Consider the following 17,539-nt stretch of genomic DNA (forward strand, 5'->3'; position numbering starts at 1 on the left):
TCAGAGTTTCTTAAAATCCTTGGCCAATACTGAAGGGAAGCCACACAGGCTTCTTGGGCATCATGAGTCTCTGTTTACCAGCAGGTGGGGCAGAAAGGACGTGCAGCTTGCATCTACAGTGGGTTCTGCTCTTTTCTTAGGAGCAAGATAAGGCTCAGTTTCCCCTTCTGTCATAAGGAATAAGAAACCCCTATTTTGAAAATGGGGATTCAGTGCATCTCATATGGCATGAGTGCATGTAATAGACACTGCTGGAGGTGTAACAGGATTTGGAAACTTCCATGTGGTACGGACGACTCTTTTTGTTACAGATGGGAAGCAAAGACATGGAGGAAAACAAGAACTAGATCAGATGTGCTGTGTGAGTGCAAATTCCAGGAAACCTTACTCCATCCTGTTAGTCCTATTCTCATTTCTAGAAGAATGGTATAGAATAAAGTCCTTTACCCTCCCTGTACTTGCTATTCCTCCCTTTCTCCATCCTGTTTACATAAGTCAGTCAATAATCCTGAGAGTGGGATTACTGGGACCTCTCTCATGTGGACCATACCACTTTTTAAAACGTAGACAAAGAATCATTAACTCAGGAAAAGTGTCATCTCCCATATGCCACCCTAGCTGTGAATAAATGACATGTCTCTGTTACTGCTAGTTTTTACCTACAAGTGGTAAATCCCCAAACAATGTTTGTGTTATGCTGCTGCTAAGTCACTTCAGTCGTGCCCGACTCTGAGCGGCCCCATGGACTGCAGCCTACCAGGCTCCTCCGTCCATGGGATCCTCCAGGCAAGAGTATTGGAGTAGGTTGCCACTTCCTTCTAAATAATCCTTTTATGTCAACAACATTTTTCCACACCTGATTCAAATTGTCTTTTATCTTGTGGTACCATACGCCCTCCCTTTCTATTTCCTGCCTTTATAATTATGGATGATAATATTTCAAGTTCTTACTGCTCTCACAGTGCTCAATCCACAAAATAAATCTAATTTAAATAAAAGAAAATATAATCCTCTAAGAATTTGGTTTGCTAACATTTTGCTCCACGTCAGCAGACTGAGTCACCAAGGTAAGATTTACCTTAATGTGATTCAGTCATTTATAAAGTTTCACCAACAGCAGGAAATTCTATCAAAGTCATTGCAGAGTAAATTAGCAGATGGGTCAATGTGCAAAGTTCAACGCATAAGTGAAAAGAGAACTATTTGATTAAAATAACAGGTCAAGGCTGGCAGGAGGGCACAAATCACAGAACTAACTACTCAATAAAAGATGGGTTTTGTAATGACAGGGATGGGGAGCATCCTTACCTGTCTTCTGTGAGTTTCATGAGGGTTGTTCCTTGAGTAGAGAAGACAATAAAGGACATTCTTAGCTGTGGGCTGGAAGGAAAAGCAATTCTATTAGGGCAGAAAGAGACACAGTGGAATGTCATTCCCTTCTAGGCTTCCCCCTCCTTCTTCCCTTCTTATTATGGCTGCCAGAGCTACCAACCTACAACCCAAAGGGCACTTCCACAGCTGGTGTTGCAAGTATTCGGCCACCAGCAAACTTGAAGCTTTGGATCAAAGAGAAGACTCTCTTTGTCTTCCTGGAAGCTGCTTCTGATTTGACACCATCACTCACTGAATGTGGATTACAAGTAAGAAAGCTAAAGCTCATCACTTTCCTCCACTATGTCTGAAGTGTGTCCCTAGAAGACTGGTTGGCATGCTGTCTATACAATTCAGGATCCCAACAGAAAACATTACTGAGTGTCTCCGCTATAGTCTGGTATACCCTATAATGAATGGAGTGTCTTAGGCAGTGGCAGCTTTATGCCATTAGTCATCAATATTATACAGTTTATTTTACTTGGAAAGTAGGATCACAATCAATTTGTCCTCTCTATTTGGCTTTCTAAGGAGGTTACCTTGTAAGGACAGCATTGCTGATGGGCCGCAAGAATTAACTATTCTACTTGATAGTTAGAACTTCTCACGATTAATGAATACATCAGCATGGCTTTTACATGGCAGTGATTGGGAACTTTATCAATGTAAAACCCACACTCTGAAGGATAGAATAACCCTCAGGGGAGGACAAACATAACTTTTTGTCTGCAAGATGGACTGTCACACTACCATGGATCCACCACTGGAATCCCACCCTTTGGGGCTCTCTCTAGGTAGCCAGCTGGTTTACCTTCATAATAACAGCCAATTTCTTCATGATGCAATGATTTCTCATATCTGACCTGGCCACAGATCTTATAGTCCCCACTTCCTAAAATGTTTCCCCAAACCTGTTCCCCTTTTCCTGACAATAATTGTTTCCTAGTTTGTGACCCAGCTGAACATCATTCCTTGCTCCAATTCATTCCTCACACTGATTCCAGAATTATTTTCCTAAAATATAAATCAGATCTTGTCACTCATCTTGTCATCTCTATCAAACCTCCAATTGCTCCTATTGCCTCCAAAATAAAGTTTACATCCATTACCTTATGCCTAATGCATCTTTGGAAACCCTTAGCGTGGTCTGTAATACATAGTAGGAGCCCAAGCAACACCTGGTGAGTTGAAATTGGCCTCTTGAGAATGGGTTCCCTGTCCCATGGCATCAGGCTGCCTGTTACTACTTCACCAGTGCTGAGGACATTACATCACAAATGATAATAATAACAATCATAATTTTCATAATAATATAATAATCACCAGTCCAATCATGTGCTTACTATGTGTCAGGCACTATTGTAAGTGATTCCCATGTATTATCTCATTAAACTTGTAACAACTTTATGAGATCATTACTATTACCAATCCTATTTTCCACAAAAGGAAATTGAGACTCTGAGAGATAAAAAAATTTTCCCAAGGTCACACAGTGGGAGAGTGGTGAACCTAGGGCTTAAAATCAAGCATTCTGATTCTAGAACTTGGGTTTTTCGCCACCATGTTATACTGCCTACCTTATAGAGAATTAAGCTCTGGAAAGAATGAATTTGAAATGTGGGAAATGTAGGTCTCCAAATAGTAATTGGTATATGAGTCTGGGCTGAAGACATAATTTGGGAATTCTCAGCATACTGATGTGAGTAAAATTGTTCAGAGTGTCAGCAGGGAGATGGGAAGGGAGCCAAACCTAGAACCAACACTAACATTTAAAAACCTGGCTCTGGTCAGTGGATGAAAGGTGAGCCAGAAGTCAGTGAAGGAGAGGACTTCAAGGAGAGATAAATCTGAATCCAATGAAGTGCCTCTAACCAGAAGAGCAAGCACTGCATGGCTCTCAATGGATTTGTCCTATTGAGCATCACTTTGGGACTGTGGTGAGAGTAAGCAGGTATAAGGGTGGGGATGAAGGCAGATGGGAATGGGTTAAGGAATGAATGAGAAGTAAGGATGAAGCCAGACAGTCTTTAAGGGTATTTTAGTGAGAAATTGGGAAAGAATTAAGGTGGCATCTATAGGAAGACAGGACCAGGAAATTCACTTTTTTTTTAAATGACATTTTATCTATTGGCAATGGAAATGGAGCCAGAGGAAAGGTAGAGAAAAATACAAGAAAGAAACAAAGACCTGGGGGAATATTGGAGACAATGGACAAAATGGACTAATGTGAAAAGACTGGGATTAAATAAAGGGGATACTAGAATCTCAGAGACAATGGGAAGGCATGCATATATCTTTTAAGAGGAGGATTAGAATAAGAGGTAATCCCTTGCCTGCTGTTCTCTGGGCTTTTGGTGAAACAGCAGGTGAAGTTCTTTGCTGAGAGTGATGGGTGTGAGGTGTAGTATGAGGGTTTAAAGAATATGGTGAAAAGTGATGGTATTGAATGAGCATGTATTGTATGTCGGGCACTATTAGGGGCCCTGGGGCTGCAGCAGTTAACAAAAGCAGTCCTTTTTGGAGTCTGCATGGCAGTCGTGTCTTGGTGCCACATTTTGAAGGGGGTCCATAGCCAAAGAGGACCAGAGGAGACAATGAAAGGGAAGTGGAAACTCCCTGGTGGTCCAGTGGTTAAGAGTCCATGCCTCCACTGCAGGGGGCACCAGTTCAATCCCTGGTTGGGGAGCTAAGATCTCACATGCCTCATGGCACAGCCAAAAAACAAACAAACAAACCAGGGAAGTGCCTCTTGGTCTGGATTAAGCCATTATCAACTACTCTGGTCCTTAGTTTCTTTGTAAAACAAAACAAACAGAACTGGATAAAATGGTCTCTTAGTTTCCTCAATCCCTACCTCTAATTTCTTTGCATGTAAAATAGTAAAGTGTCTGGAGGTGCTGAAGGAACTGGAGAAGAGAAGTGTGGAGTGCCCATTCTAAGTCAGGTGCTGGGTTTGTTGCTTTGAGCACATTTTCTCTTACAATTTTCACATGTAAACTGAGGTTCAACCAAGATGAGTCAGTTGCTTTGGTTGCCTAATGGAGCTTGGATGCAACTCCACGTCTGCCTGACTTCAAATCTTTTTTCAGGAGACTCCTCTGCTTTAGAGGGAACAGAAAACCATCAGGGCAAATAGAAACATAGCAGATACTCCCAAGTGTCTGGAGATAGATTTGTTTTATATCACTCCTGGATGAGAGTGTAGGAAGGGACATTATGGGTCAGGGACAAAAGGACTCTTATGGAAACTGGAACTGTCCAACTACTGGGTTGCATTTGCCTCAAAAGGCAGCAGTTTCTCACCAGAGCTTTCCAAGCTGGCAGTGAGTGCATAGCTCTTAGGATAGATTGGAAAGTTACTCCTTTCAATTCTAAGCTTCTATGAGTCTCTTAAATATTTTGTTTCTCTCCTTTCCCTCTATTTTTCATCTCCATCTCCTCCCAGCTTCTGTTTTCTCCATTCATCTGGACTTATAGGCTACTTGCTTTAGTTTCCAATTTTGGGCATCACAGAGAGGACACCCCTTAACCTGCTCCCTCCACAGATGGGTACATGTGGAGACCAGCAGGTGAATTTGCAGGGAATACATTTATCAGTTTTCTGGTCTCAGAGGACAACTTGTCTCCTGAGTTAAAAAAAAAAATCTTACTCACAGAAGATGTATACAGCTACTCACATTGGCTGGAAGACAACAGAGGCCACCAAGCAGAAGTGGAGTTGCTTTCAAATTTACAATACCCAGAACAATTTTTACCAAAGACCTGGACAACTGGTTTAAATTCAAGCATATAGGTGAATGCTATCACAGTTGTGTTGTCGTTTGGCAGCTGTACCCAAAGAGGGTAAAATGACCTCCTTTCTTTTACTAGTGGGAGTCTACATTTACTGGACTGCTAAGGCCCCTGCAACGTTTACAGTGCCGATGTTCAAAATTTCATTGTCCTCCCTTGGACATATGGTTGAGAATGCTTAGAGTGTTCTACCCCATAGGGCACATAGTCAGGCTGAACAAGCATGGTGGTTTGTCCAGGACTGAGGAGAGCTCCCAGGGTATGAAACTTCCAGTGCTAAAACCAAGGAGGTTCTGGGCAAACTGGGATGAATTGATCACTTTACACCCCATAAGGTGTAAGGTAACCTTACACCATACACATGGGTCCAGCCAGAATGAGCCAATTTCTCTAGCATAATGCACTGTGAAAGAAAATGTTAATGATCCTTCTAGAAGGATATTATTCGACAAGAGAGGAAGAAAGTTAAAATGTTGATCTCATAACCAAATTGGGTTCCTGTTGAAAACATAGTCAAGTTATTCTATTTAAAAACAAAACAAAAACAAACAAAATATTCTAACATGTGGCAAAGATGAAAACAAAGGTAAATCTCTCTTCCAAGGTCTGAGATTCTACCTTTGTCAAAAACCACCCCCAAACTAGTTAGTAATTAGTAGAATAGCAAACATAAGCTGGGTTTACCTATGGCCGAGAACTACATATTTCTCACCTGATGAATTTATGAGCCAACTGTTCCACAAAGTAATAGATTTCATTCCAGTGGTGCAGCACACTTCCTGACCTAGGGAAATAAAGCAGATGTGATTTAATCAGGTGTTCATTTGTCTTTACCTTGTGTCATATATTCTATTGTTTTACAGTCGACCTAGCCTTTAACAGGGCTCACCATCTGAAACTTCCGTAACTTTGGAAATTAAAGATGCTTAGACTTAATTTTAGAATTCTGAGAAACTTTGGTAAAGAACTCTCTTCACTCCACCTCCAACTCCTTACCACCCCTACTCCATATACTCATATGTCAAAAAATTCCTGAGCCCAGCCAGATTCACAGGTTAGTTTCACAGCTTTAAGGAATAGTTATTTTTGTGCAATTTATTGCTCTGATTAGAGAAGAAATAGCATTCCAATTCATTCAAATGAAATCGGCACAAACTACATGCCCAAATAGACAAAGAGAAACAAATTCCACTCCTCAAAAGAGTAAAAATTCATTGGTAAATACAGATTCAAAGTCTCTAAAAAATATATTAGCAAAACAAATCCAGCAGGAATTCAAAAGAATGCTAATTAATTAATTGGTGATTTATTTCAGTAAGATATTGATAGTTCAAAATTTAAGGATAGTTAATGTAACTAATACTTAAAAGAAGAAAAATGATACAGCTCCTCATCATTAAAAAGTGATCCTTTTACTGAAAAAAAGAGGGAAATTTTCTATAAGACATATGGAATCATAACACTTTAGATTTGGAAATGGGCTTATTTCCCACAGTTGACTTCTGTTTCACTGATACCGCTTACTACTACTTCAATTCAGCTTATAAGTATTTTTCAAAGTGCTCATACTCAATCTGTTGCACTGACTTCATAGTAACTTTTTCTATTTTAACGTACTCTTCTGTAGACTCAGTGCTCTTTTCCTTTTATTAAGGATCTGTTTCAGCTGAGCTCTGCATTTCTGCCTGTCATAATTGTTGAGGTTAGTTTGCTCTTTTGACTCTGACATTTTGGACTGAAAACATTTTCCACTGGTTTCAGATAGCTTTTATTTTTATGCACTCATCTACCTTAATTTTAACTTCTAGAAAGTTATTGTTATTTTGTTTCAGACTATTTTATAGATCTTTAAGATGAATCTGTGCAAAGTAAATTTCATGCTTTTTTTTCTGTGATTCAATATGTCTAGGAATTCTCATTTTGGTTAAGTGTATTCCACCTCTATGAGTAAAATCTACTTTTTTCTGCCCCACATCCAGTAATGATATGTCTGTCTGATCTGAACAGAAGTGATACAATACGTTATGGTCAAACACTGCAAGATTACATATCATAAGGATACGGAAGCTCTCCAGGTTGACCTATAACTTCAATTCTAGGAAAAATTCTGAAAAAATGTTTTGTGAAACTCAAAAACTGACTTCACAAATGAAATGAAGATTAAAGTTATAAAAGTGATCAAGGCAATAATGAAAAAGAACAAAGTTGGAAAAACTGCCCTATCAAATATAGCAACCCCATAAACATGATATGTAAGAGTAGAACCAACGGAGTAAAAGGGAGAACTACATCCACACCTCAGTGTATGTAAGGTCTTGCTCTAATACATAGTGAAAGAGGTGATTCACACTGGGGAGGGAGAATAAACCCTTCCATGTCATTGCTGTGACAATGGATTTCTAATTGGAAACAATCAATCAGATCACTATCTCATACCAAATGTAACCCTAGATGTATTAAAACCTAATAGGAAAAACAAAACTTTCAATCCATCAGGTGAATTATAGAAGATTTTTATGTCATCAGGTTAGTGAAGAGTTCCCTCAACCAAATACAAAAAGTAGGAATTGTTCTTTACAAAAAGAATTATTATGACTATTAGAAGTGTCTAAAATTCTGGATGACAAAAAATACCATCAGCAAAGACAAGGAAGAGAGTGAGAGAAGATGTTTGCCACAAAAATAAATGGCAAAAGATTAGTGTCCAGTATATGTAAATAATTGGTACAAAGTAAATGTTACCAAGGCAAACAATAGAAAAATAAACAAAGGATCAGAACAGGCAATCCCTTGAAGGATGGTAAATCAGCATTTGAAAAAATATTCAACTCCTCCTCTAATAAATCCAGAAATGCTTTGTTTGGGGAAAAGCAAGTAGTTTTGGGCGGCGGCAGCAGCATAAAGCCTACAGGGTCGAGGAGGGGGAGTTGGGGAGATGCAGAAGGAGTGGAGAGGGTGAGGCTTGACTTGTCAAAAATAAACCTTTTCCAGTAAACCTTTCTATTCCAAAATTCCATCTGCTTGAGACATGCAATGTCCACACTGGCAAACTCCTACTCATCTGTAAGACCCAACTTGATCTCTGCCTGTTGCCTTCGACCAACACAGATGGGGCTCATTGCTCCTGTCCCGGGATCTCAGGGCACTGTGTCCATCTCTCAGTCATCATCCTCTGATACTGGGTTGCCATCACTTTTTTCTTCAAGCTTCCATTGTGAGAATGTGAAGGATATTTGCCTCCCCAGCATCTAACTATTAGTTGGATGAAAGGAAGGAAGAAGAGCATGGAGAGACGTCTCTATTGCTCATGGATGCCTCCTGATCTTTTGCCAGCCGGTCCTGGCTTCTGGCCTTGTTTGGATGAGTGTCTCAGGACTGAGACTCAGATAGCTCCAGCCAATTCCTGTGACCCTATGTGATCCTGAGGAGCCTTCCCAGATGGGCCAACAATTCTAGAGTACAAATCCTCAATGAACCAGCCTATCTAATCAATGGTAGATCTCTGAGTTTAATGCAACCGGGAGACTCCCAATAGCTCACCAGAAGAGCATATCCCAGCCCTAAACTTTTAAAGCTTTGGAAAGTTTTTCATTAGAATCCCAGCCATCCTCTTGGACATGTTTCAGTAGTATATTTAAAATCTCAAAGACTGGTTCTGACTCCCTTTCTTCAGCCAAAGGGTAGATGCTCTGGTCCTGGGGGTCTTAGTGAGGGTCTGGCAGATCTGGCTCAGTGCTGTGTATGTGCTTCAGAGGAGCCACCATGTGACTATCAGCCACAGTCTACTTAGAATTCTACAACTCTTTTCCACTGGATTCAAGAGATCTCCTTGAACACTGGTCACCTGTGCCCACTTCTGAAACACAATACTGTGTTTTGCAATGCTGTGTTATAACCCAGACAAGTATCATCTGAAATTTTGGTTACTGAGGAGCAAGGTAAGATACCTAATGATTAGAGAGGAATCCCCAGTTCCTCCATCCCATGTCTGATTTTCTTATCAGTAGAGAAGTCCTATAGTGAGGGAATTAAACTGGGAAGGGAGGTAAAGAGTTGAAGTAGGGACTTGAACTAGAAGTTGGGGATCTATTCTTGGCTGTCTAATAAAGAAGCAGGGGTCTCAAGTAAATTCTTTTTGTGTTAGCATTTTTTTGTTCTCAAGAATCGAGCACAAATCATTTGCATTCCTTTACTTATTACAAATGGCACTAGTGGTAAAGAACCTGCCTGCCAATACAGGAGACATAAGAGACGCGGGTTGGATCCCTGGGTTGGGAAGATTCCCTGGAAGAGGGCATGGCAACCCACTTCAGTATTCCTGCCTGGAGAATCCCATGGACAGAGAAGCCTGGCAGGCTACAGTCCATAGGGTCACAAAGAGTCAGACACAACTGAAGTGACAGCATATATATACACACTTATTACAAAGGATCACCCACTGTTAATTAATTCACATTTTCTTTTGTCTTAAAATATTTCATTTGCACTATCCTTTTATCTGATTGACATGTAAAATTTAGAAAATATTGGTATTCATCTTTGATTTCTAGAAGCTAGATATAAGGAAAGATCCAAGAAATATTCTGGAGTGTTGAGAAAATTCTAAATCCATCTGGAACACTTTCTTGCCAATGGGCAGGTGCTGTATTTTCTCAAGAAGAAAATAAAATGAGAGTCGTAAGATAAAACAACAGGTAAGGGGATATTGACAGGCTTGCTTCTCCCATCCCAACTCTACTAATAATTGTCCTGTTACTGTCAAAGTTTGTTGTTTCATATGTACTCATGATCATTCTTTACACAGTTACCTAAGCCTTGACCAAAATATCTCCTTGCAGTCCAAGGGACTCTCAAGAGTCTTTTCCAACACCACAGTTCAAAAGCATCAATTCTTCAGTGCTCAGCTTTCTTTATAGTCCAACTCTAACATCCATACATGACCACTGGAAAAACCATAGCTTTGACTAGACTGACCGTTGTTGGCAAAGTAATGTCTCTGCTTTTTAATACGCTGTCTAGATAGGTCATAACTTTTCTTCCAAGGAGCAAGTGTCTTTTAATCTCATGGCTGTACTCACCACCTGCAGTGATTTTGGAGCCCCCGCCAAAATAAATAAATAAAGTTTGTCACTGTTTCCATTTCTTCCCCATCTATTTGCCATGAAGTGATGGGACCAGATGCCATGATTTTAGTTTTCTGAATGTTGAGTTTTAAGCCAACTTTTTCACTCTCCTTTCACTTTCATCAACAGGCTCTTTAAGGTTCCACTGAACTCTGTTGTGGATTATTTTGTTTTTAGAATTATTTTTAACACACAAATGCTGACAAAATATAGTCAAAGAGTTGTAATATCCATGTTTTACATCCAAGTCAGTGGATGTGAAATGTCCCAGATATTTGACTCAATTAAATTCTAACTCATGCAATTCTAGCCCCTGAAGATTTCCGTGGGGCAACTGGGTATCGAGATGCTGTAGAGAATTCAGGTCCCTTCTTAGGATCTCATGCTTTGGCTCCACAAATATATATCTCAATAAAATTTGGAATTCAAGTAGCCTCCCAGGGAATTCTGCTTGAACACAGTCCTACAGAATTCTGTGCTTGAAGATTCACTTACTAAATCTGGATCCACTCAAAATCAGTCACCTCCTCTTCACATCACTTTCTGTTTGGCTTTCAGAAGGGTTCCCCAGACCACAAGGAGGCAAAGCCACTGGTCCCTTGAAAAGGTAACTGCTGGGAGTAGCTCTAGGGCTCCTTACCTATTTTTGTTTTTCTAGGTCCTCTCCAAGGTTTGGAGCCTGATAAGAAGTCAATACATCCTGTGTATTCACTGTGTGTTCCCAGAGAGGGGTTTGCATGGAACTTGACCTGGCCCTCAGATTACTGCTCAGTTATTTTCAAGGATCTCATATGCAAAGAGTAAGAGCAAAAGAACAACCCTGGGTGTCATTCTGATTTGTTTCTGAAACACATTCTTTTGTGCTTATGTGAGTTTCCAAACCTCCCTATGGTTGAGCTCCTTTAAAAACACAAGCTCTTTCCATTAGTCACAGATACAGCCAGTCAGAAAGAATCAAGTGGACCAAATTGAGTTTAAATTGTCCTCTCCTTGGCATACAGGTCAGAGTAAAATGAAAGGGAAATAAAGAGAGCTCACAGTTGGAAACATCACCCAGGAGTCTTTTAGTCCTGGAAGAGCAGAGTCCCAGTGAGGATGGAAATTATAAAACTGTCAGGTCCTGCTTTTCTTCAGCCCCACCCAGTTGAAGTCATTCATGTCCTCAGTGACCCACCAGGTCCCCAGCTAATCGTGCAAGGCTAGGGCAGCCTCAGGCGCCACTGAGCGAAACAGGCAATTAATTCTGGCCCCACATTCATTTGTATCCCCCCTCCCACGCCCTACCTCGCTCCACTTCTTCCTTCCCTTTCTCTCCTTCCTCCTAGCCTCCCTGCACCCTAACTGGCTGAAGCCCAGATCTTCAGCTCTTGTCCTCTTCTGATTGGCTGGAGTCATGAACCAGCCTCCCTCTTGCTCTAAAAGCTGACAGCAACTCTTACCCTCCTCCAATGTCTTCAGTGCAGACCCAAATCAAGCCACTGAGCACTGTACCCACCCTGCTCCTATCTGTCTGGAGACCCCAGCCCCACAGTACTGACTTGTAAGGAATTTCCCTGTTAGTCCACCTCATTGAAGGCTATGACAGCAATGACTTTTATGCTGTGGAATGCAACCTATTAGTGATTTGGGAAATCAGTTTGGTGGGATGTTGCCAACAGTTAATAAAAATGAAATAGAATAGAAATATCAGAATATATTGCATACCATGACAGAAAGTCATGCTATGTGAAACTTTCAGTCAACTATGTGTAGGTATATAATGCACATATACTGTGTCAAGATGTAAACTAAACTGTGTTTTTTTTTGTGAATGCTCAGGAAGATACTAGACCAAAATATGTAATCCTTTCACCTCCACTAATTCACCTTTTCCGATACACACACACACTCACACAGAGCAAGAAAAGCCTAAAGATATTTCTGATATCAAATATTGGTTCAGGTGCAAATTCAACACAGAATTGTTGTTAACAGAACAGAAAACTAGTTAGTTGTCTGAAACCAAGATGTGATAAACGAGCCTGAAAGGCCACCAGTCAAAGCCAGCAGTGTGATCTGTGGATGAACACCAGGTGACCGTGACAAGACAAGATACGGTACTATGGATGCCAGAAAAGTCAGAGGCACCCTTCACGTGCAAGCCACAAGGACACAATGAGCCCCCTTTAAGCACACAGCCATAGGGCTGAGAGAACCGGGGGTGGCTCTAAGTCATGCCTGACTCTTTGTGACCCCAGAATCATGGTCTTTTCCAGTGAGTCGGCTCTTTACATCAAGTGACCAAAGTACTGGAGCTTCAGCATCAGTCCTTCCAGAGAATATCCAGGGTTGATTTCCTTTAGGATTGACTGATTTGGAAGATAGATAAAAGTAAACTACATTTTAGGGAGGCAGTATATGTGAATATAGTATGAGCAACTTTTTCTATGTGGCACAAAAAAATTTACCCTTTTCACTTTCTTTTTTGAGAATACATTCTTTAACTTTTATATTTTGCTGTATAACCTCATTGATAACATTACTGTGACATTAACTTTTCTGGGGCCATTACTTCTATTTCTTTTATATTATGTCTTTTTCATATCCTTTATTTACAAAAAGTTTTCCATTTTGATGTCAATACTTCCAAGTGATATTTTTTTCAATAAAGGTATGTGGGTGCTATATATTTTGGATTTTTCTATGTCTGAGGAATTTTTATATGCCTTTGCATTACTTGAAGAAGGCAATGGCACCCCACTCTGGTACTCTTGCCTGGAAAATCCCATGGATGGAGGAGCCTGGTAGGCTGCAGTCCATGGGGTCGCTAAGAGGCACGACTGAGCGACTTCAGTTTCACTTTGTATTACTTACCTCTGGTCTCATAATTTTAATCTCTGTATTCTTTCTGCTTGAGTTCTGGAAAAAGTTTCTTAAACTGTCTCCTGATGAGCTGAATTTATTTTTGTAATATTCTTTGTGGTGGTCATTTTTTCCATGAATTTGAATACTCAGAAACAGCATATTTTCTCTCCAAAAGTTTCTTATTTTCAGCTGTTCCTTTCTCATAACAGACTGCTCTTATTAGTTGATGTAATATCATCTCAAAATTTAATGAAAATACTAATGAGACATATTTGCTTAAATGGTTTGGATGGTCACTGGAAGTTCTTTTATATAATCACTATTAAGTTTTTTTAAAACCCTGATTCACTTTTTGAGTAATTTCTTAAAGAAAATTATCCTCACTCCCCCTTTTAGAAGAATCTGTATGTATTTGAAAACGTCTTTCTGTTTTCATGTAAGTGACATCTTGACAGAACATTTTAGATCATAACTTTATTCATTAAATTTTTCCAACATTTAATGTTGCAGAACCTTTGTAGGTAAACTGTATCTTTTCCCATTCATAAAATTCTGCTTTTGTTTTTGAAATTAAACTTTCTTACCAGGAAATGTTTAAGTACAAATCTCTTTTAATTAATTTTGATTATTACTTGATGAGCTGAAATCTACATTTTCAGGTTTTTGTTTTTTAATCAGGGAAGTTCTATCAACTTGTTGAGTGCTTCTTCTGGGTTATGCTCTAGCAATGCAAATTATCTGGTATACTGGATATTTATTTTTGTCATTCATTATTTATCATCTTCTCTCTCATCACCTTTGTGTAACTCATTTCCTATTCAACTTATGAGAGCTTCTCAAACATGCCTTCATCCTTCATTTTCTGCATTGTCAGTTCTGTTCTTCACTGCTTCTCAGGTGGCTTTATGACTTTATGTTTTTCCATATTATTTTATATTTCCTTAACTGTTTTAGGTCCCTTTTCTTCTCTTTTCATATTTTATCACCTGTCTAACAAAGTTCTTATTTTATTTAATGTCGCTGAAATCATAAAACATATGGTGCTAAAACTGATTTCTTTTGCTGTTGAAAATTCTTTCCATAGACATGTTCTTCCACCTCAGGAATTTTGTTACATCATTTATTTTCAGTTGCTAAAATCTTGTAGGCCCTGTTTTCATCTTTCAATGTGGGAAGGTGTAACTGGGTCTCATATTTGCCATATATATGGTAATGTCTTGAACTTGCAAACTTCTCTAAAAACTAAATCTGGGGAACAAATATCATATGATGTTCCTTATATATGGAGTCTAAAAAAAAAAAAAAAGGTACAAAAGAACTTATTTACAAAATAGAAGTAGAGTCATGGGTGTAAAAAACAAACTTATGGTTACCCTTATGGGTATCCCTTATGGGATAAGGGAGGGGAGGGATAAATTTGGAGACTGGGATTGACATACACACTCTTTTGTATAAAATAGATAATTAATTAGAACTTGCTGTATAGCACAGGGAACTCTACTCAATACTCTGTAATGGCCTACACGAGAAAATAATCTCCAAAAAAAAAAAAGAGTGGCAATATGTATATGTATAAATGGTTCAGTTTGCTATACATCTGAAACTAGCACAACATTGCAAATCAACTATACTCCAATGAAAAGTTTTTTTTTTTTTTAAGAAAAGAGCTTAGTTTGGGGGAAGGGAGTTGGTCTTAATAGCTAAAGTAAGCTTAAGTTATTGTTCCGTCAATGAGGGGAGAGTAGGCAATGGAATAATTCTTCACCATTTTTCACAAAGGAATCTCATCCTTGCAAGGTTTGTGTGTTTGTTTTGGACAGGGCCATATCAGTTCCAGCTTGCCACATGTTGGGCTTTTGGACCTGATGTCTGCTCCAAGTTCACACTGTGCTGTACCTGACCTCATCCCTGATCCCTACAGCATCCACATAATCAAAGACAGAACTGCCATTCCCCTGGAGGCCCAGGATATGTGGGGAGGGCTCAGCAATGCTGGAGGGAGTCACTGTCACGAAGATGCCTGGTGTTCGTGCGCTCTGGCTTCTGTGGCTTTGTTTCGTCTCGACCGTCCAGCACAGCTGCCTCTGGGTGACGCTGATGCACCGGGGTAGCAGGGCTCTATGGAGAGGCCTCTGTTCCTCTGATGTCGCACTCTTTCCTCCAGACTCACTTCCAGATTTGGGATTGTTCTTGAGGTTCCTCCAGAATCCTCCTCTACATGGTTTTCTAACTTGGCAACAGGGTTGAAAGCAGACCCGGCCGGACCTCCTGCACTCAGTTCATTTGCTTTGTTTCTAGCGGAATTTCTTACAAGGGTGTTGGAGGTCACTGTGGCTGTCTTCAGAGCGTGGACCTGACGCAGGCCTCCCCAAATGCCTCCTGAAGACTTTCTCTTTCGGGGGATGAAAGTTTTAGATGATGGTTGGGGAGGCCATGAGAAGCTAACTGTCTGTGTTCAGCTTCTTTTTCAGAAGTCATCAACAAACTTACTTTACTTTCTCATCTCAAACTAAGCCCCTGAGTTCATTCAGCTTTAATTTCTGCATTTATGATGTCCTGAAGCAACATTTCCAAAAGTCACCAATGCCTTTAGCATAGGACCTTTCTCAGTTCTTTCTCGCTGGATATATTTGTAGTATGTATAAATAAAGAAGAGTATGTATCGATGCAGCAAAAATGATTTTTGAATGCCTGGTAGGTCCTCTAGAATCTAAAAGATTAGTAATTACAAAACGACATGCACTAAGTACTTACTAGGCAGCAGGCATTGGGCTGAGCATTTTCATTCATTGCCATTTAATAATGTGGTGGTTTAGTCCCTCAGTCATGTCTGACACTTTGACACCCGATGGACCGTAGCCCGCCAGGCTCCTCTGTTCATGGGATTTCCCAGACAAGAATACTGGAGTGGGTGGCTATTTCCTTCTCCAGGTGTTCCTCCTGACCCAGAGATGAAACCTGTGTCTCCTGCATTGCAGGTGGATTCGTTACGAACTGAGCCACCAGAGAAGCCATTTAATAATAGCTAGCACTTAATGTGGAGAAGGCAATGGCACCCCACTCCAGTACTCTTGCCTGGAAAATCCCATGGACGGAGGAGCCTGATAGGCTGCAGTCCATGGGGTCGTGAAGAGTTGGACACGACTGAGCAACTTCACTTTTACTTTTCACTTTCATGCATTGGAGAAGGAAATGGCAACCCACTCCAATGTTCTTGCCTGGAGAATCCCAGGGATGGCAGAGCCTGGTGGGCTGCCGTCTATGGGGTCGCACAGAGTCGGACACGACTGAAGCGACTTAGCAGCAGCAGCAGCAGCACTTAATGAGCACTTCCTGTGTGTGGGTAGCACTATGCTCTGAGCACAACCCTATGTGATAACACTATCAGGCCCCTTTTCACAGATGAGGAAACCTAGTTCACAAAGAGAATAAGTAACTCACTCAAGGACACCCTAGTAAGTGGTAGGGTTGGGATAAGGACCCTAGAGTCCATGCTTAGTCCAAATACTACTCTCCTACAGTCTTTCTGGTGTTTAAACCCCTACTCCTAACACCTGTGCAACACTGCCTCCCCATGGAGGAAAGATGCATACAATTACAATTCACAGTGTTAGGTTGCTAAGTTAGTGAGAAGTACTGCAGAAGTTCCACCAATTGTTATGGGAATTTGGGAATGGGGATGCCAGAGGAAGATTAAAATTGGTGTACTTGAGCGGAATCAGAAGTGCCAAACTGGTTGCCCATTTTAATGGAATAAGGTGTATCAGAGGATTCACCTGTTTGGCCTTCAATCCTCTCCTGTTCCTCTGATAGTGTCTTTTATGACAGTCAATAATCAGGATAACCATATAATTTAAAATCCAAACTGAAACACTTTCAAGAGTAAACTAGCAAGCCACTAATAATTATACTGGGACAAGCACAGGCCAGGAATGTCCTGGCCCATCCATTTACTTACGGTTAGGTTATGGCTGTCCAATGGCATCTTGTATTTCCTTTGACCTTATATTGCTTATTATTGTGACTGAAGTGTAGTTCAGTTGGGATATTTCTTTTTTTTAATTTTTTATACAATTTCCATAAACCTGGTATTTGTATTATCTTTTATGGTGGCTCAGATGGTAAAGAATCTGCCTGCAATGTGTGAGACCCAGGTTCAATCCCTGGGCCAGGAAGATCCCCTGGAGAAGGGCATGGCAACCCACTCTAGTATTCTTGCCTGGAGAATTTCATAGACAGAGGATCCTGGTGGGCTATAGTCCATGGAGTCACAAAGAATAGGACACAACTGAGTGACTAACACAACATTTTATGTAAGTAATGGTGGTTAAGATTCTGATCATAATCCTTATGCCAAAAGGTGTTGGGGAAATCCTGTTCTAGGTGGTTCCTACAGGAATGAGCTGTAT

The 17,539-nt window shown here is 40.3% G+C and overlaps 1 protein-coding gene across 1 annotated transcript in view; it reads right to left on the reverse strand.

Annotated features, from left to right (window-relative positions):
- The window catches only part of ANTXR1 (ANTXR cell adhesion molecule 1), a 252,957-nt gene that overhangs the window by 222,036 nt on the left and 13,382 nt on the right, over positions 1-17,539 (reverse strand). Inside the window, exons 2-3 of the mRNA XM_043917596.1 lie at positions 5,876-5,947; positions 1,309-1,380 (exon numbers count right to left, since the gene is read on the reverse strand). Coding sequence (XP_043773531.1) covers positions 1,309-1,380; positions 5,876-5,947 — 144 coding nt within the window. The remainder of the gene's footprint in view (positions 1-1,308; positions 1,381-5,875; positions 5,948-17,539) is intronic.

This window comes from Cervus elaphus, chromosome 11 (genome assembly GCF_910594005.1).
Source record: "Cervus elaphus chromosome 11, mCerEla1.1, whole genome shotgun sequence".
Classification (NCBI taxonomy): domain Eukaryota; kingdom Metazoa; phylum Chordata; class Mammalia; order Artiodactyla; family Cervidae; genus Cervus; species Cervus elaphus.